A 22,212-nucleotide genomic window follows, 5' to 3' on the forward strand; every position below is an offset into this window, starting at 1 on the left:
ATGACCGTAAGTTTATTTCACAGATCAAATATTAACTATTAATACATGGAATATTTCTATAGCAATTGAATAACTCCAATTTATCACAATTAAATTATTATTTTTTTGAATTAGTTCTCATCGCTTAACACAAACTTAAACAAACATTTTTTTCAAGTACCAATTAGGACAAGTAAAACTACTTACTGGAGGATAGTATAACACTACAACAAACTAAATTGAATCAACAACTAGATACACTATTTTCAAGTTAAAAAATCTTCTAAAATTTACATTTGCAATTAAATTATTATAAACGTACCACTGAATATTTAACACCATAAAATAATATTTTTTTCCATCAAAATTCAAAACTTTTTCATAAATTAATTTTAAATAAAATACATGTCTAAAAAAATAATAAATCACATCTATTTTTAAAGTCGATAAGATTCCCAAAATTTTACCCACACTTTAACTATTAAAAATCTACTTGAATTTTAGGAATTCTAAAAATCATTAATTTCAACTTATATTTTGAAAGGAAAATTAGACTGTATATATAAATAGAGATACAATCTTCAAACACATCAAAATTTCTAAAATAATTCCAATTTATTTTATTATGTTCTAAAACTATTATTACAGTATTTCTTCTATATTTTCTTAAAAACAACGTATAGTCAAATTAGTCAAACGTGGTTTAAATGTTTGGCTACTCGAAATTTTAAACAAAATCATCATAGATATTTTATTTTATTTTTTTTATGAATCAACAAACCTCCAACACGATTTAATTATTTAAAAAAAATCAACAACAATTTAAACATAAAATTTTATTTTCCTTTTACAAAATAAATCAACGTTAACTCCTTAACAATTTGTTTTTTTCTAAAAAGACTAACTCTAAAGTTTAACCAACCTTGAATATTCCATACTTATTAGTGAAAATAATAGGAATTTCCTAGTATTTCAAAATTACGAAGAGTGCTCTAAATCAATTTCAATAGCAAAATCAAAACACTAAACATAAGACATATAATTTAACAATCAGATTCTTGCAGTAGATTGATACTTAAGTAGGTAAATTAAATAATTTCACAACAATTTGGATTAACATAAACAAGAATTAACAATTTCTAACATAAAACTAATCAATAAAAATTGTCACTTCTAACTTTTAACATGAAGCAAGGAAACATAAGTGTTTTCAATTAAGAAGTTAACCACAACATGATTTTTCAAGAGTAAATAATGCAAACATCCAAATCAAATAAAATTCAGAAAATTAATAAGGCAATTTCAAAAAGTACTTGGTTACTCAAGTACGGGACTCAAATGCACCAAATATTAATAGTTAAACAACAATAAATAGATAACAAGCAACCTCACCAATTAGGTGACAATCAATTTACAAGACATATATGTTCATAGAAAAACATATGGCACATAACCTAATAGTATTTGGTAAAAATCAAATAATGAACACAATTCCCAAGCAACCACAAGTGACACAATTAACATCTTACTAACACTAAATCGACATTTGACCCACTCAGCCTGATTGGACAGACCTGTTCTAATAACTTTTTTTTTAATTATATAAGTAAGAATACCTAAACTATTGTTCATTTAAATAATTAGTAAATCCTAAACCCCAAAGTAATATACATAATAATGTATATCACATTTTTACTAGAATTCGCAGCGGATAAATAAAAACTCATTCAAAAGAAAAGAAACTTTTATGAGTTATTATAATATCACATTTTTCAAAATACAAATTGAATACTTTAGACTTTTTCTTCCTTTAGAAAAAGTGTAATCTCAATAAACTTGATTTAACTATAACATCAAATCATCTATGTGAAATTATTATCACATTAAATACATATTAACCACAACCAAACAATCACAAGACGGTGCAATGCCAATGGAGAAAATAAACCTGCCACAAAGGCAACTTCCACACAGAAAATCACCCATACCAATGGGAAAAAAAATCTGCCACAAAGACAACTTCCACAAACATGCATATGTCATGACATATTAGTGCATTATCAAAATAAAATTTCCCACACATCCCACTAAGATGCATATGACATGACATGATGATGTATCATCAAAATCAAACATTCTCACACAATCGACTAAGATTAAGTCAAATGATCCAAAAATAACTTATACGAAATAACCACCTTATTTAAATATCATTAAATAATATCACAAGTTCTTATCAAGAAAAATCAAATATTCTTAAACAACCATCATAAAAACCAAAGCTTCCACCTCATATATCATAAACAACTATCACAAAGATCAAAGCTTCTACTACACATATCAAGAAATCATATATTTATAAAAGTATCATAAAAATCAAAACATTAATCTATTACATCATAAAAATTTAAAACTTTTATCACATACATATAGAAATTAAAACCTTCATATATGCCACACATAAATTCAATTTAAAAAAAATAAAACTTAAACTTTCTTCACACATACCACATAGTTGAAGAATTTAAATTACATAACAACCTAATAAAAGTTTATAATCCATATTTTAATCCTACAAACCATAATTAGTCATATTAATTCAATTATTACTAAATAGGGCTACTGTTGTGTGTAGCGATTCTCGGATGAATCGTTGGGAAATACGGTTTTCCTGTTAATCTCACATTATAATATACTCATGAAATTAAACGTCCTCTCACCCCTTACCATATTTTGAAGCTTTCACACACGAATACGAGTCTACAAGAAAAAACATTTTTTCTTTGATTCTTTATCCTTCAATCGATCTAACTCGACAGTTTATGGGTAAATGTCAAAAATAAATTATGAAAACATATTCTAAAAAGGTCAATTTTCGAAACTGAATCAAGTTAACTTACCTAAAGCGGAAAATAATCATGATATAATATCTCCATCATTCACACAGTCGTTTTGGCATTGGTTTCACTCAAATTGGACTTACGGTAAAGAATAATAGTTCAAAATAATGAATTCTATAAACGGAGAAGTCGGTTATTTTAGAGAGAAATTGGGATGGTTAAAAATATGAAGAAGAAAAAAAAAGTGTGTTTAATTGAATAGCTAAATGAATGAAACAACATAATGAAATTTGAATGAAAACAGAGAAAGTTTTCTTGAACAATTATTGATCAGCGGTTCCAAACGGTTATCATAATTTTTGTTTCTTCCTAGCTCGACATGATATTTCCTTATATGAATATATATTTTTTAAATTAGGTTTTACTTGTATATGGAGCAAACACATAAACACATTTTACTCCTTTCTTTTTTTTTTTTTATATATAAAACCAACAATTACAAAAACTAATTTTTTTAACACAATTTTATAACAAAAGTATTACAAGTATTTCAAAACTAATATTTATAAAAAGTAATTACTATTTTAAAATACATTAATAACAAAAACTCTCATATTAACAATATTAACTACAATTATTACTATAATATTATACAAAATAATCACATAAAAATACTACCATCTTTAAAGAATAGTCAAAATGATAAAATAAATAAATTTAACATAAATAATTTATATTTATTACTAAATCACAATAAATACATATTAAACCATCATATCATAGAAAATATATAAAAAATAAGGAAATTAATGACAATATTACTAATATCTTAAGACAATTACTTATAATACAAATAATTAAAAATAGGAATTAGTCTTAAATAATTGAAATATGCCTATGCATACATTTATCATGTAGTCATACACAAACCAAAATATCACCACAAATATCTAATGCAAATCTACGTGTAAACTCACTTAAAATCTTATCCTCTAAAATACGTTTGCTAAAATACCATTATATTTTTGAAAAATAAATTAAATAACTAAACATAATATTTATTATTTGTATTACTTATTAAATCAAATATATATAGGATTATCAAACCTTAAGAAACACCCACATATAAGGAGAAGTAATCATAAAATTAATCAACATATATTCTAAAATAATTTTAACACCAAATTGATATCTTTAAAATCCTATTTAATTAAAAAAATAGTTCATTATGAAATTTGGGATGTTACATTATCGGTGAAGGGAATTTCAAAAATATATTATGAATTCTCTAATAGCTATATTAATGTAGCAAAATTAAATAACTTAATGTATCACTTGATCAAGTGGTTGCAATGCTTGGGTTTAATGCATCTGTTCACCATCGAACCAATGTATTTATTAAATTACCAAAGGTTACAATCTTTTTCAAGAGTTGTTTTCTTTCATCTATTGGTATAGAGAAACTTTAGTGGAAGAAAGGATAAGATAAAATTCATGTTACATGAGTCAAATTTCTTTCAAAAAATATTTCTTACTCATTTCTTCTTTTTTCTAGTGCACGAGAGTAAATGAATGAACTTTATTCTGTAAACTATCATTGATCGATAGGCTTGAACTGAATGTGCAATTTACTTCAAGATTTCCAAAGTATCCTAAAGTGGATTCGCCAATTTATCTGTTTGCCTTCAATATACATAAATTGGTGGGGCGAATGGAATTTAAAGCTTAGTGTAATACACACGCTTTGGAACCCAATCTCACTATATTAAGAAAGTGCTAAAGATATTTGACCATTTTGACTGTTCATATGTTTCTACCCTGTTTGATCAAAATGCTTGTTAACAACCACATATAGGATGTTATGTATCACAACTAGATCATTCAAAGGAAATTTAATGTTTGATGTAAGTCATGACTTGTATCAGACCTTATATATCATATGGTGTTAGAAGATTTAGTCGGTATACAAGCAATCCAAATAAAGAACATTGAAATTGTTGACAAAAAGAAACACAAAATTGAAATGATAATATGTTGTTAAAATTATATTAAACCTTTAATTTTGGAAACAAAATAGAATGGATGTAGTTCATAAAATTTATATGGTCCTAATTTTCTATAATTTTAGGAAATACTCATAATTGTAGTGTGGCAACTGTAAGACCCGAAATTTTTTAAACTCTAATTTCTGTAATTTTGTTGTATTTTATGTTGAACTGCTTAGGCTATTAGCCCAATTTTTATTTTAAGAAATTAAGTACCAAAAATGTATGTTGTTAGAATTAGTAATATTGGATCTGTGTTGGTGACAATTGCTGCAAGACTTTAATAGTGAAGTTGTTGATGAAGATTATATGTAGAAAATTCTAAAGCGTGTTGTTACACTAGCCTTTAGGTTCGATTCGCCCCACCAATCGGATGCAAATGAGATAACTAGTAAATTCCCTTCAGGGTACTTTGGAAAACCTTGATATGATTTGCACTATCACACCAATAATATCTTTCAATAGTATGTTACAAAAGAATATTTTCTATCCTTCACTCATGCATTAGAGAAGAATAAGATGACTTAGAATATATATATGAATGGGTGAGAAAAGTGGATGGCAATCTCCAAATTTTTGTGTTTTCATTATGTCCAAAATTACTCTATATATAGAAAAATAATGTCACTTGAGAAAGAGGTACAATTTTTGGGTTCTATCATTCTTCTTTGCGAAAGGATATATGGATATAAAGTTCCATAATTGATTAAAGTGTTGCAATGGTCTGGTGGCTGATCAACGCCTCTTTTCGCGCTTGACCCGAGTTCGAATCCATCGGTTGTGCCTTTTCATTTTATTCAACAATTGCGCGGTTTAGATAATGGTTTCTTACTCTTTGAAGAGGCCTCACTTCATCCACACATAGGTAGGCTATATCAGAAATACACCCATAATATGTATATCAGCAAATTCATGTTGTATGTCTATTAAGAGTAAAACTCAACCTTCCAATTTTATACTTATGGACCAAGTACCTTCAACCTTGGGGATGTATCTATATCCAAGTACTTGCAATCACTCTAATAGTGTACTTTTATCATTGAACTCAAGATTTGATGTTACTCAAGTGTGGATCGATTTTCCATCGTTGATGATTAATTAGATATGGGCTTGAGTCTCATCCCCAATGATGTCTTCAACACCATGTCCCATGTCAGACATTTCGTCAAAGCATCTGCAAGATTCTTTTCAGTTCTTACAAACACTATAGATATTACTCCATTTAAAATCAAATCCTTTATATAGTTATGTCTTAGACCGATATGTCTAGATTTTCCATTATATATTGGGATATATGCTTTGGATAGTGTAGATTGACTATCACAATGTATGGATACCGGTGCCATTGGCGTTGGCCAAATTGGTATCTCATACAATAGATTTCTTAGCCATTCTGCCACTATACTACCTGTAGCTAAGGCAATGAACTCTCCAGCCATGGTGGAGTCGACAATGCAAGTTTGTTTCTTTGATCCCCAAGAAACTGCACCTCCACCAAGTTTAAAGATTCATCCACTTGTGGAAGCATGATCCTTAACATAAGTTACCCAACTAGCATCTGTATATCCTTCCAAAATTGAAGGATATCCACTATAGATTAAACTATAGTTAATTATTCTTTCAAATATTTTAATACTCTATTAACAGCCTGCCAATGTTCTTTACTTGGATTGCTAGTATACCGATTTAATCCTCCTACAACATATGCTATATCAGGTCTGGTATAGTTCATGGCATACATCAAGCATCTGATTACCTTTGAATAATCTAGTTGTGCCACAGGGCATCCTTTATGTGGTTGTATACTAGCATTTTAATCAAATGGGGTAGAAAGAAGTTTGAAGTTAAATGGACCAAATTTCTTTATCACTTTCTCAATATAGTGAGATTGGATAAACCAATATTTACTCCATCTCTAATGATTTTAATTCCTACAATCACATCTGCTTCACCTAAATCTTTCATATCAAAATCTTTTGATAAGAAAGTTTTAGTTTTTTCTACCTCATCTAAATTGGTGTCAAAGATTAACATATCATCCACATATAAACAAATCATAACACCATTTCCATTATGAAATTTACTATAAATACACTTGTCATATTCATTTATTTTGTATCCATTAGAAAGTAAAACTTTATCAAATTTTTGGTGCCATTGTTTGGGTGTTTGTTTTAACCCGTATAAAGATTTAGTCAATTTACACACTTTATGTTCTTGCCCTTTGATAACAAATCCTCCAGGTTGTTTCATATACATCTCTTCATCTAACTCTCTATTTAGTAAAGCAGTTTTAACATCCATTTGATAGATTACAAACTTATAGATAGAAGTTAGTGCAAAAAGCACTCTTATGCATGCAATTCTTGCAACAAGTGCATAAGTATCAAAGTAGTTGATACTTTATTTTTGTGTAAACCCTTTGGCAACAAGTCTAGCTTTGAATTTATCAATGGTACCATGAACTTTCATTTTCTTCTTAAAGATCCATTTACAACCTATTGATATGGATCCAGGTGGGAGGTCTAGTAATTTCAAAGTCTTATTCCTCATAATTGAGTCAATTTCCTCTTAGATGGCTTCTTTCCAAAAGGCAGAGTCTTGAGACTTTATTGCCTCTTCATATGTGTTTGTGTCACTCTCTAAATTGTAGCAAATTAGTCAATAATTGTTAATGGAATCATTCGTATCTTCTACAAGGAACATAAAGAAGTCTAGTCTATAATTTTTCTCTTTATTGGCTCTTTTACTTCTTATGGGTTTTGAACATGTCAAAGTATCATTATTATATACATTATTTTCGAGACTTTGTACACTAGAACATACAGTTTCCTTGGGATGTGGAATTGCGTTAAATCTATTTTCTTAAAAAATTGAATCTCTTGACTCAATCATTGTGTTAATAGGATATGAGTCATTAGAATCAACAACCATGAATCTATAGGCCTTGCTATTTTCAGCATAGCTAAAAAATAAACTTTCAATTCCTCTTTCTCCCAATTTCTTTCTTTATGGTTCAGAAACCTTAACAATTGCTCTACAGCCCCAAACTTTTATATAGTTAATATTGGGTTTTCTTTTCTTCCAGAGTTCATATGGGGTTATCTTGTTCCTTTTATTGGGAACTCTATTTAGCAAATAACATGCAGTTAGCATGGTTTCACCCCAATAACCTTTAGATAAACCAAAATAGGATAACATGACATTCACCATTTCTTCTAATACCCTATTTTTCCTTTCTACAATTCCATTTTGTTGTGGGAAATATGGTGCAGTTGTTTGATGCACAATACCAGTGGACTCAAAATACTCAGGATGATAGAACTCTCCTCCCCTATCACTTCTAAAACACTTAATAAAAGTTTCATGTTGAAGTTCTACTTGTGCTTTAAATATTTTAAATTTGTCTAAAACTTCATTCTTAGAGTGCATCAAATAAACATAACTGAATCTAGAATAATCATCAACAAAAGTTAAAAATTCCATTTAACACCAATTGTAGGCCAATCATGTGAATCACATACGTTAGAGTGAATTAAATCTAATACCTTAGAACTTCTTTCAACTCTTTTAAAAGGTTGTCTTGTGATTTTAGTTAGCATGCAAGTAGTACATGAATTTGAATTTTTATCAAAATTCGGAATTAAATTTTATTTCATCATATCATTCAATTTTCTAAAGTTAATATGTCCTAGTCGCATATGTCATAAATCACAAGACTCAACAATATAAGCAGAAATCATATTATTATTATAATTACTAACAAAGGTAACCATTCCCTACAAACATACCACCTTTAGAGAGAATAAATTTATCTCCCTCAAATACACATTTGAAACCAAACTTATTAAGTAAAGGAACATAAATCAAGTTCTTCCTAACTTCATGAACATAAAATACATCTTTAAGAGTAAGTGTTTTTCCAGAAGTGAATTCAATCTCCACTGTTCCTTTTCCTTTGACTTGGACAATTAAGGCATTTCTCATGTACAAAACACTTCTATCTTCTTCATCAATGGTCTTAAATAGTTATTTGTTTTTGCACACATGGTGGGTAGCACTAGAGTTTATCCATCAAGATTCAAAATCTTCAATTATGTTGAGTTAAGATTCAACAAGATTATTTTTTGTTGCACTTGAATTTTTCTCTTTGTTCTTCCTTTTCAAGAACTTGCACTCATTTTTAAAGTGTCTTGATCTTCCATAATGATAACAACTTCCTTTTCTTTTCTTTCGTTGTTCATCATTACCATTGTGTTTTTCATGAGATTTATCAAAATCTTGATTTCTTTTCTTAAAAGTTTTGCTTGAATTTCATTCCTCCATTACATGGACCTTTTCATGAGAAAATTGGTTTTTAGTATCCTCTTGTTTACGGTACTCTTCTTCTAAACGATTTTGATTACCTAATTGCTCAAGAGATATGTCAACTTTCTTATGTTTCATAGATTTTTTTAAAATCTTTCCACGAAGGTACAAGTTTGTCTATTATGCAAGATACAAAAATAGTTTCATCCATGTGCATCTGATGTTGTTTGTAGTTATTAAGAATTCATTCAATCTCATGCATTTGTTTCATTGTTGATTTATTATCAACTATTTTATAATTATTAAATTGAGAAACAAGAGACTTCGTACTTGTAGCGTCTTCTTGCATGTATCTTGACTCTAATTTCTCTCATAGTTCTTTTGCAAAGATGCTACTTTGATATATATTAAACAAGGAGTCATACATTCCGTTGAGAATATGGCCCATGCATATATAGTCATCATTGTCCTAAACGAATGTGATTACCCAACTGCTCAAGAGATATGTCCACTTTCTTATGTTTCATAGATTTTTTAAAATCTTTCCACGAAGATAGAAGTTTGTCTATTTTGCAAGATTCAATAATAGTTTCATCCATGTGCATCTGATGTTATTTGTAGTTATTAAGAATTCATTCAATCTCATGCATTTGTTTCATTGCTGATTTATTATCAACTATTTTATAATTATTAAATTGAGAAACACGAGACTTCTTACTTGTAGCGTCTTCTTGCATGTATCTTGACTCTAATTTCTCCCATAGTTCTTTTGCAGAGATGCTATTTTGATATATATTAAACAAGGAGTCATAAATTCCGTTGAGAATATGACCCATGTATATATAGTCATCATTGTCCCACTTATTCCTTTCTCTTGTTTCTGCAAATGTTTCCACTTCCTTCTCTAGTGCTCTTGTGGTGCTCAGAACATACACCACCTTCAAAGTTGTAAGAAGGAATTTCATCTTTTTCTGCCAACGGATAAAGTTTCATCCATCGAATTTCTCCAACTTAACAAAATTAGAAGTCATTTCTTTGAATGATGCAGCCACTGATTGAAAATAAAGTCGAACCTAAAGATTGTTGGATATGTGTTGGTGACAATTGCTGCAAGACTTTAATAGTGAAGTTGTTGATGAAGATTATATGTAGCAAGTTCCAAAGTGTGTTGTTACACTAGCCTCTAGGTTTGATTCGCCCCATCAATCGAATGCAAATGAGATAACACTTGAGTAATATCAAATTTTGAGTTCAATGATGAAAGTACACTATTAGAATGATTGAAGTACTTGACAATAGATACATCCCAAAGGATAAAGGTACTTGGACCATAAAATAAAACTGGTAGGATGAGGTCTTCTCTTAATGGACATATAGCATATATTTGCTAGAATGTATAATTATGGGTGTATTTCTAATATAGTCCACCTATATGAGAATGAAGTGGACCGCTTCATAAAGTTCAAGGGATTTACTCTTAGATTCTCATGAAAAGGATATGAGACACATGACCTTATCATATTTATCATTTTTATAATCCGATCAGTGGTACCAACATTTCACGTGTAAGTTATGCACTTGTTCTAGTGAATGGTTGATTCAAAACTTTCTACCAATCTATTCGGGGATGAGTGAAAACATAATTTACTAGATTCAAATCGTAAGATACCTTTATCTGAAACCATGAGATATCCGGAATAACGGGTTTAGCTATATTTTGAAAATGGTGGGGGGTTATGAGGGGAATTTTCAAAATATATTTGGAATTCTCTAAAAGCTATATTAATGTAGCAAAATTAAATAGCTTAACGTATCACTTGGTCAAGTGATTGCAATGCTTGAGTTTAATGAATCTGTTAGCCATCGAATCATTGCATCTATTAAATTACCAAAAGTTACAATCTTTTTCAAGGGTTGTTTTGTTTCACCAATTGGTATGAGATTCTCTATAAATAAAGTTACTTTAAAGGCATAAATGATAAGACAAAATTCATATTACATGAGTTAAATTTTTGTCAATTTTTTTTTTTGAGTCATTTCTTCTTTTCTTTAGTGTACGAGAGTAAATGAAGAAACTTTATTTTGTAAACCATCATTGATCGATATACTTGATGTGAATGTGCAATTCACTTCAAAGATTCTAAAGTATCCTTAAGGGGATTCACCGGTTGATCCGTTTGCATCATTATAGATTGATGGGGTGAATTGAACTTAAAACTCAGTGTGATGCACACGCTTTGAAATTTATTTGTACAAATTTCATCGTCATGAATTGCATCTTATTCTTGTTTAAGATTTGCAGCATAACCTCAAAAAAAAAAAAATATGCAATATTATCGAGTTGGAAAATTTTCATTATTATTATTTTGGAAGACCATTTCAATTTGAAAAATTACTAAAACCGTGAATTAGCTTACAAAATATTTATTTACCTTGTATTTATGTATTTCTTAGATGATTTTGTTATATCTTTAATTACAAAAATTGTTTTTATAAAAAGATGTATTTTTCCGGGAAACATTGCTAATTAATGTTGAATATTAATAATTTCCACTAATTAATGCTACTGTAAAACACTCATTACCCAACTAAGTCAAATAAATTCCTATTTGCCATTATCAAGAAATTCTATAACACTAAATTAATTTTTTTTAATTCACATTTTACATTAAATTAGTGTATACAATCTATATTATTGTTTTAATTCATATAATTTGTTTTCATTATTTTATTTTTATTTTTTTTAATAAATATTTTAAAGAAACATTTTAAACACAAGAGGTATTTAGAACAAGAACAAAAAAAAAATTTACAATTTTTCTACCGTATGACTAAAATAAACTAGAAATATAAATTAAATTACTCACACAAGAAGCAAAACGATTAATCACAAGTTATGCCAATACACACCAAGGATTGAGAACACCATTGATTATACTAATAACAAAATATTTTTACATACAATTTGACGCACCTACATACTAAAAGTTTAACATGCTCAATAATAATTTTGCATTCAAAATATGTGAACAAAAAATTGTCTCATTTCTTGATTTTTAAATCGTTCATGTCATCGTAAACTTTATTTAAAATGTAAAAACCTTGTTTCTATAATTTATAAAACTATTTTAAATATTTCAAAATTTTATCTCAATAGTTTTCAATATGATTTTTTAATCATTTTACATTTATTAGTTAATTTGGAAGAAAAAAAATTAAAGAAATTTACCAAAAAGAGTTAGATTGGAGACAATACATAGTACATACGACATTCCTCATTGCTAAGGTCCTCTCATACTAGGTACATAACAACACAAGTTGCAGTGAATTGAATGAAGCTACAGAATAAAGCTAAAATAAATGGACCGCGTACTTTGGAAGAAAGAAAATTAATAATTTATAAAAAAAAAAAAAAAAAAAGTCAAAATAAATATATACTTCACCAATAATTAAATATATGGTACACCAAACACAAGGTTTGCCTAGAAAATCAATAAATTCATATTACATCACAAAGGAATGAATTATTATCCGAACAAATACAAAATAAATAGTAACAATCAACTTAACGATTATAGAGATGCTTCAATTTTGATTTGAGTCACCCTAAAAAATACTTAACCTTGATATGTTCCCTAAATGAGTAAGATTGAACTCTTGCTTGATTAAATACACAGTTGTTGTATTTCTTCTAGATTAATTAAAGACAAACCAATCAAATAACCTGTAGCTTGTTTGTTAGGTTTCTGGTTTGTAGTGAACAATGCTATAAACTGGTGCACATAAGAAAAGGAAATTAATCAGATGTATTTTTTTTCTCTTAACTATATTCTTTTTTCTCCTATTTTATCATGTTCACGAAAATAATTTCGTTTTTTTTAAATTCAAAATTTTGGTTCATCGAGTATTATATTTGTTGTAGTTGTAGTTCTAATTCAATTTTTTGTTGATATATTTTTAAATTATATTGAATCAAATATGTTAGACATTATAAAAAACAAGTAAATTTATATGTATATCCGCCTCTTAAACATTAAAGTAATACATTTTAAAAAAATAAAAAATAATAAAAAGAAGAAGTTACAAAAATATATAAATATTATTTTTTAAATGTATAATTTTAATGTATGATGTGCGGAAAAATCTCAATGCACTTGCATTTTTTTCATGTTAGCATATTCAAATATTATGTTATTTAAAAACATATTGCATTACTATTTTTAGAGAAAAAAAATATAGGTTGGGACTAAAACTATAACAAATGTGAAAGTTGAGGGACTAAAAAGTTTGATTTAAAAATGTGGGACTAGATTCACAAGAGTGATAACATAGGGGATCACAGGTGTAATGATGTTTCTATTTGTTTAATTGCAGTTTTGATCGTTCTATTTTATTAAATTTACAATTTCTGTCTCTATTTTAAATTCATTATTTTCATTTCTTCGTTTTTAAAATGTCGAAACTTGGCAAATGAGATATATACGTGACAACTTAATTGATTACATGAAATTAAATTATTAAGTAAAAATCAGCCTAGACACCAAGATGCCACTCTAGTACTCTCCCATCTAGCCATCAAACCAACTTTATATCTCCTACTTAAATATTTCTTAGGTCTAATTTGATTGCTTTTGTGATATTAATTAATATATATTTTGACAAAATTCAAGTTAGATGTTAAGTGATAATCCATAATTAAGTTGCCTCAAAAGCATATTACTTGTCAAACATCAAAATTCAACTTTAAAATTCATAAATAAAAAACAAATCATACATTTTAATAATTACATAATTAAAATCGTGAATTTTAAAATAAAGACTAAAGTCGTGAATAAAAACAAAAAGAGGGAGTATAACTTCGGTTATGTTTTGATTTTGTGTGTGTGTGATATGTGTGTGTTTTAGTGTGGGGAAGCATAGCACTATGAAACGAACATAGAATAGCAGCATGAATGACCCCAACAAAAAGGCATTTACTCATACAAACAATATACTCCATTCTCAAATGTAGGGCAGTTGGTTACTTTCCTATATTAATTTCCCTACCCTTCCTCATCACACATTTCGACCAAAATCCAAATATAGAGGAGAAAGAAAACCATTATTATTATCCATTAGACTACCCCAATTCTAAATCAAGTTAAAAAAAACTAAAACGAAAGTATTAAAGATTGTTTATTTCTAAAAATTATTTTGAGATCTCGTTAGTTTTAGAGATAATATTGCTTGACTTTATTTGTAGTTTTTTTTAAAAAAAAGAAACTGTCAGGTGTTCTATTTTGTTAGAAATTTAAAAAACAAAATTTAAAGGCTTAAATATGATTTTAATTATTTATTTTTTAGTTAATATTTATTTTGCTCATATATATATATATATATATATATATATTATTAATTTGTTATGATCATTTACCTTTTATTTTAGTCTTTTATGTTTTACTTAATTTTCAGTATTTTATCGTTCACAAAGTTATATAAATTTATTATTTTATTAAGAATTAAAATGAATATTATATAAAAAATAAAAAGAAATTAAAAAAATAAATAAAGTTACAATATTAAAAAAATTGAGTTGGCATTTTTTTATAAATAAATAAATGAGCTAGCAATTTTACTTTTACAAAAAAAAAATTATATTCTACATAAATCAAACATTTACAAAAAGACTAAAATTAAAGGACTAAAATTATAATTTTTAAATTAAAAAACTAAAATTATCATAGTTTAAAACTTGAGGTCGAAAATACATTTTAACATAAAACAAATTAATCTCACTTTTTTTTACAGCAAAGTTAATCTCACTTTGAGTCAACAAATAAAAACCTCACTTTTGTATAAAAATAAATAAAAATCCCACTTTAAGTAATGTTATAATTTGCACACTATTATAGTACTTATTATATAATTTTGAGTGTGAATAAATATATTGGTTTATGAAATTATAAATAGTAAATATTTGTGAAATTAGTTCTTACATTTTGTGAATTAACAAATACTTTAAAATTATAAAATATCAATTAAAATAATTCATTTGTAAGTTAATATCATTAGATATTTTAATGTGATAAATATAATTGAAAATTTCACTTATCCATATTGATCACACATCAATATCATCTTCCTGAAGAAAAAAAATTTGTCGATAAAATTTTGTTATTTTATAGATAAATTTGTGAGTAATTATAATTATGTATTAATTAATTATAGATAAATTATTTCATAAAATATTTAAATTTCATAGATAAATTAGTTCATTTATGATGATATAAAATCAACGTAGAAAAGTCGAATATTCATTTAACATGTCAAATTATAGTCTCATAAAAATTTAAATGCATATTATTTTGATTACTATGATACTATATCATATATGCATTTGATAATTTGTAAAATTTAAAAATTAATGTAATTAATAATTACCATTTATCTATTTAGTAATAATATTGGTCAGCGGAAAAAGTAAAGGGCATGCCACAGGCTGACGGTGAGCTTACCCTCCAATCTTCACCACATAAGTAACAGAATACAGAATCAAAACAGAAAAATATTAATTACTGAAAAAACTTATAAAAACATTTTCTTTTTTGACAGATTATAAGAACACTTGTTCGGTTTGTTGTTTTTGTTTATGAAGGTCAATTTGCTAAAACAACGTGCCATTACCAAGTAATTAATTGCCTATTGAAAAGACAGGTAGAACATGTTGGTTACGTGTAACGCATCAATTTGATTGTTACGTTGTCACTTGAGTTTTATATCACAGTCAGGTGATGTTAACCATAATATCTTTTGTAAATAACTTATAAAATAATAAAACTCAGTAAACAAAATATGTTTGGTCTTACCAAAAAAAGAAACAACAACACTCATGTGTGATTTTTAACTTAAAATATATTCTTTTGTTATTAAAATAAACTCTTAAAAAATTATAAATTCAAAAAAATCATATGTAATTACGAATGTTTTAAGTTAAAAACAACATAAAAAATATTGCCAATAATGCAGCTAAGTCTTTGTACAAAGGAGAAAAAAAAAATCCAATTTTGATATATTAATCACCTCTATCAAAAATAATTTTATTCGAAAAGTCCGACGTTAAATGTCAATATCTTTCTCAATTAAGATTTAAATCTAGATTTGGCATCTTGTGTGAATTTAACTTTGTTGTTTAAACAACTATGCATTTCTTTATACTAATACAATTTTTTTTCTACCAATAACATTTTCATTTAATTTTTCAATAAATACACAATAAAAACATTCAAATTTGATTGATAGCTATCATGATATAATCTGATTATTAAGTTTTTCTTTATTAAAGAATCAATATATCAAAAAGAAAAAATTTAAATACATTTCTTTATATTATAATACACCTTTTTCAGTTATAACAAAATTTGTAAAATTGTGAATTTTAAAAAGTCATGTAAAGTTAATAACCATTCTTCTAAAAACTATACACTTAATTTTTTTCAATATCAAAATCAAACCAAAGGGCATTCACGGGATTTTCAAATTAAAAAATAAATCCGCAGCAATGAGAGAACGAAGAAGTCTCGCATGATATGTTACATAGTTAAGTTAACAATCTTCAATTTATTTTGGCGTTTTAGCCAACAAGCAACAGAATCAAATTACTTCAAAAAACAGGAGTTTGATTCCCTTTTCTTTTACAATGGAAGCTTAATTCTCTCATGCGATGTACCAACTTTTAAAAGAAAAATGAATATAACTTGTTTCTATTTATAAATTAATGATATTATATTTAATTGCATAATAAATTGAATTTAATTTAAATTCAAGAATAATATAAAATTTTTATACCCATGCATCTAATTAATAATTACTATGTAATTGTCAAATTGAGAAAATCTTTTATTTATACATTCAGTCAATTACAATTATTGTTATATGGAAATTTTTTTTAGATAAAGTTATTAGATAGAAATTAGATGACATTAGATTTAATTTCAAATGAATTTATTTTTTGGTAAAAATTTCTAATGATATTTTTTTGGCCATCTAACGATTTTTTTAATATATAATTCAAAATACAAACTAGTACTATACTAAAAAAAAATGCTAGTACAATTTTAATCCAATAGTCAAGATTTTTGACTGTGCTAATTAATGTAGGAATAAATTCCATTTTCAGAAAAAGAGAGATAAATAAAATTTGACTTTTTTTTACATATATAGTTTTTATCCTTTTATAATATTTTAAAATAATAAAAATAGGGATTCAGTTACGTGACCTTGTATATATCCCAAGTCACACCTACTCCTACTATTACTACTTTTGTGGTTTCGCATATCGCAAACGAGTGTGTTTATATTATATTTTCAATTTTTTGTTTTGTGATCAATGGAAAAAAAGTGCAAACTTTGTTTTAGAAGTTTCTCTAATGGAAGAGCATTGGGTGGACATATGAGATCACACGTGATGAACCTACCAATTCCTCCAAAACCAAAAGGGTCACCACCACCAACGATCCAACTCAGTTTCGAAGCCGAGTCAGCTTCATCTCCTTCATCATCTTCTTCCTATGGCCTAAGAGATAAACCAAAGAGAAGCTTTCTATTCACAGATCCCAATCAATTCATCGAGTCGAGTTCCGAAATTCTCCAAGACAGAGAGAGCGAAACCGAGTCGTCAAAAAATCCAACTCGGCCACGATCCAAACGAGTCAAGAAACTCGACACCGTGAAACCGAATGAGTCGGTACTGAGTTCCGCTTCGGATATAACCACTGAAGAAGACATCGCTTTATGTCTCATGTTGTTGTCTCGTGACAGTAACAACAATTGGAAAACAAAACCACAAACACAACCAAAGCATCAAGAATACGAAGAAGAAAAACAAAAAAGTGATGAAAATGAAGACGAAGAAGAAGAAAGTGAAGCTGAACCTGAGGAAATTAAACCATTTAAGGCGAAAAATACGAAGAAATTACGAGCAAGGTATAAATGTGACACGTGTAATAAAATGTTTCGTTCATATCAAGCACTTGGTGGGCACAGAGCAAGTCACAAGAAAATTAAGTTGATTAATGATGAAATTGGTGTTGATTCAGAAGAAGAGAAAATTAATATTAATAATATTAATGGTGAAAGTAAAATTCATGAATGTCCAGTTTGTTACAGAGTTTTTAATTCAGGTCAAGCACTTGGTGGACATAAGAGAACACATGGTATTGTTGGATCAACAACAATAGCGACGGTTACAACAAACTCTGAGGTACGAAGTTCCGTGAAGTTTGGAAACAGTTTCATAGATCTAAATCTTCCTGCTCCTACGGATGATGATGATGATGATGTTAGCCAAATTGAAGGTTCTGCTGTTTCCGATGCAGAATTTGTCTAACCTCGTTAACAACTCAAGGTTGAAAAAAAAATAGAAAATTTCCTTTTGTTTTAGAGTTTAGTTTTTGTGGTTAAGCTATGATGGATCCAAAGGTACAAAATTTTGGTTCTGTTTTTTTTTTTTTTTCCTTTTCTTTTCTTATAATTTTAGATTTGATAATTGCTCAACTCATCCAATTGAGTTATATGGTTACTCCATAGTTCATACTTTTTTATTTATATAATAATTTTATATTATAATAAAGTTTCTTAGATTCTAACTGTAATTCAGTTCTTTGTTATTGTTATTCGGCTTTATCTAAGATTTTGGAGTTAGCTGTTAGAGCATCCATTTATGGTGGGGGAGTTCAACTTTTTATGCTTGTTCTCTTATTCATATTAATAATTATAGTTACCGGAAAATTTTATTATTTGTGGTCTTTTTCTTTTTGCTGTTTTACGTGATTTTGAAGAATGAGATTGGCTGTCATCAAGTTTTATTTTTGTCAAATTAGTCTGGTGATTAAACTCACATTTTAACTATAAAGAAGTAGAAATCCCAAATTAAAATCAGAATCCTTGTATATTAATGTTTTTGTAGTTATACTACTTACAGAATAGGTAGATAAAAACTTTGTGGTTCAAGACAACAAACCTTGATGTTTTACGGCTATGGTTATTATATGGTGTAACTGTTGGAAGGACCATTAAATTAAATTTAAAGATAATAGTTCATACTTCATCCACCATAAGGGAAGCACTTCCACTTTTTCTATAAGATACAAAGTTGAAATGTGAACATCTTAGTGCATATTGCTTGATTTTTCAACTTTATGGAATCCAAATTGAGTGATTTGGAGTTAGGCAAGCATGCTTGTTTTAGTGGGCTCTGTTTCAGCTTCCTAGTAACAGTTCTACCATTCATTCATTGCTTGTGTTGTGATTTGTGAATAGTAATTAATTAAATATCAAAATCATATTCTCATGGGAAGTTGATCAGCGTGCCTATTTTTTATTAATTCCACTTCTGACCACCGGCATTTTGACGTTCATGAAGACGAATATATTTGCTTCATGCTTCTTTCATTTCTTTATTATTAATCCCCAAAGATAATTGTTTTTGGATTCAATGCTCTAATGAAAACATGATGTCAATGCTTGAATTTACTTTTGATAATTAGCTACAAAAAGTTATTCTACATATTTTAAATTAATTGTAACATATTTAAATGTATGTATGTGTTTGCAATAGTGTTGTTGCACGATCAACTACAAGCTTGTAATTGTTGCCCCTGTATCATGGAAACAAGAATTAATTATCCGACTCCAAATTCAAATAAATTTTAAGTGTTTTTTTAATAGGATTGTTTAATCTTGATTGTAATTCAAAATTGTGATTAGGCATTGCAACAGAGCGGAGCAGAGGTGGATTTTGCCTCCTCTACCCCCGCATCCGATTAATCGGAAAAACCTGCTCCCGCTCCCGCCCCCACCCCCGTTTTATAGCGGGTGTAGAATTTAGGCCCCCATTTCCGCACGCAACGGACTTCAGGTTTCTCCGTCAACACTCGCATTCATTCATATATATATATAAAGTTATAAATTTAAAAATTATATCTATTATAATTAATATAATAAAATAATTGTTATTAGATAATTATAAAATAAAAAAAAATTATATAAAAATAAGCTTATAATTTTTTAATATTTAAAAAAATATTAAGTATATTCATTATGTATATGTATATAATATTTAAAAGTTACATTAATATTACTTGCGGGGAAGGTTCGGGTGCCGATGCAGGGTGGATATCACCACCCCAAACCTATCCCCACCCCCGAATTTTAATTTCGAAGAAAATTTATACCTGCATCCAATAAAAACTGATTTTTCCCGCCCAAATCAAGCGGGTTTGAATGGGTACCCGCGAGTGTGGGTTATATTGTCATTACTAATTGTGATTTGAAATTTTTTTATCTTTTAACAAGATTTTAAAGTTCAATTTACAATTCCATTACTTTAATTTTAATCTATCAATCGAAATATAAATCAATATCGTCATGAGATTTGAGCTATTATGTATATAAGACGGATCATTTTTTAATTTCATCAATGTTATATATATATATATATATATAAACTTCCTCAAAGTGATCTTAAGATACAAACTCATAATGTAATCAGTTTAATCTTCTAAAACACCTATTATTTTGTGACTATTACTATCTATGCGATATTTAAGTTTAGTTTCGTAAAAAAAAATAAAAATAATAAATTAATTAATTAATAGCAAATTAATTTAAAGCTAATAATAGACAAAGTAGTTGATAATGGAAAATAAATAAATTAATAAGTTGAATTTAAGTTGTTTAGTTAAAATAAACTCTTGAATTATCTATTATAAATTAACGATTAGACTTTATCAAATAAGTTTAAAAGCTTGTAAAAAACACTATAAACTGTGATACCAAACAAATCTATTTAGGTCATGCAAATTATACATCAATTGCTTAACATCTTTTCCTCCTATACTCTTTAATTTCCTTTTGGCAAAAACAAAACTTCTTATCACTAACAAATTTCCCTCCTCTGTTTCTGTTTGAGGCTATCATCAACTTTTGACAAGATTTGATAACTAGTAGATATTATTACTAGGTGGATCATGATGATTTAATGGCTACAATATCCCTTTGATTGAATGAGATTTAATTTTCAATTAATTTTCTTTACTATTTTAGGAAAATCTGTAAAAGTAATGATATACATTATAAAAGAAAGAAAAAAGCAAGCAGAGATCCCTTATTGTACTCAATGCTTATAGATTAATTTGGCTTAGTTAGGCGTGACTCAAGGTATCTTAGCTGAGGCAGGCCTTTTAGTTCTTTATGGAAAACTTTCCATCCCGCTTATTAAATTTGTAATAAATGACATATGATACATCTCATGCAATTATTTTAATTTTCATTGATTAATAGTAGTAGTATTTTGTGGGGGGTTTGGTCCAATATTAGTTTGTCACAGTAAGCATCTGATTGGACACAAATAGTTAAAAAGTCTTGGTTAAAAATTAATTGAATAGAAAAATTTTAATTTAAATATTATTTTTTTAAAACTTTACTTATTTCTCAATAAAATTTTGGATAATTAGAGTTCCATATAATTGAGAATTAGAAGATTAAAGGAAAATATTAGTCAACTATAGAATGTGTGCTTTTACTGTAGATAAAAATAAAACAATTAAAAAACTAAAAATTAATTTTAACGTTTTTGAGTGATGTTGATTAAGATTAATTTTGATTAAAAAAATGATTTTAGTTTAAAAATAAAATTTGTACCTTTTAATTTCAAATGATTTTTATATTCAAATTTATTCTTGTAATCACTTTGATATTAATGTATTTAAAATTAAACAAATTTATTTTTGAATTTTTTTAACTATAATTAATTTTATAAAATCAATTTATTTATAATCAAAATTAGAGAGATTTCCCTTGAAATCAATCTGACGGATTAACAACTAAACCAAAATTAGAAAAGAAACTAGAAAGTAAGAAATTTGGTGGCAGGATTGAACAACAAAATAATTTGCCTTTATAAAGTATTACAATAGCTACTAGCTACCTCTATCATGTTACTTCTTTGAGTAACAATACTATTCCACTCCTTTTTGAGCTATGCGATAAAAAAAATCGAATCT

General features: G+C 27.4%; 1 protein-coding gene across 1 annotated transcript; it reads left to right on the forward strand.

Annotated features, from left to right (window-relative positions):
• The first annotated feature begins 17,470 nt into the window (after positions 1-17,470).
• On the forward strand, positions 17,471-18,801 carry LOC101501209 (zinc finger protein ZAT9-like). The gene has a single exon (XM_004506428.4). The coding sequence runs from the start codon at positions 17,538-17,540 to the stop codon at positions 18,534-18,536; it is 999 nt and encodes a 332-aa protein (XP_004506485.1). The 5' UTR covers positions 17,471-17,537; the 3' UTR covers positions 18,537-18,801.
• The last annotated feature ends 3,411 nt before the right edge of the window (positions 18,802-22,212 follow it).

This window comes from Cicer arietinum, chromosome 6 (genome assembly GCF_000331145.2).
Source record: "Cicer arietinum cultivar CDC Frontier isolate Library 1 chromosome 6, Cicar.CDCFrontier_v2.0, whole genome shotgun sequence".
Taxonomy (NCBI): Eukaryota; Viridiplantae; Streptophyta; class Magnoliopsida; order Fabales; family Fabaceae; genus Cicer; species Cicer arietinum.

Coding starts and splice junctions, on each gene's coding strand:
- LOC101501209 (XM_004506428.4), top strand. CDS start 17,538: ATGGAAAAAAAGTGCAAACTTTGTTTTAGAAGTTTCTCTAATGGAAGA.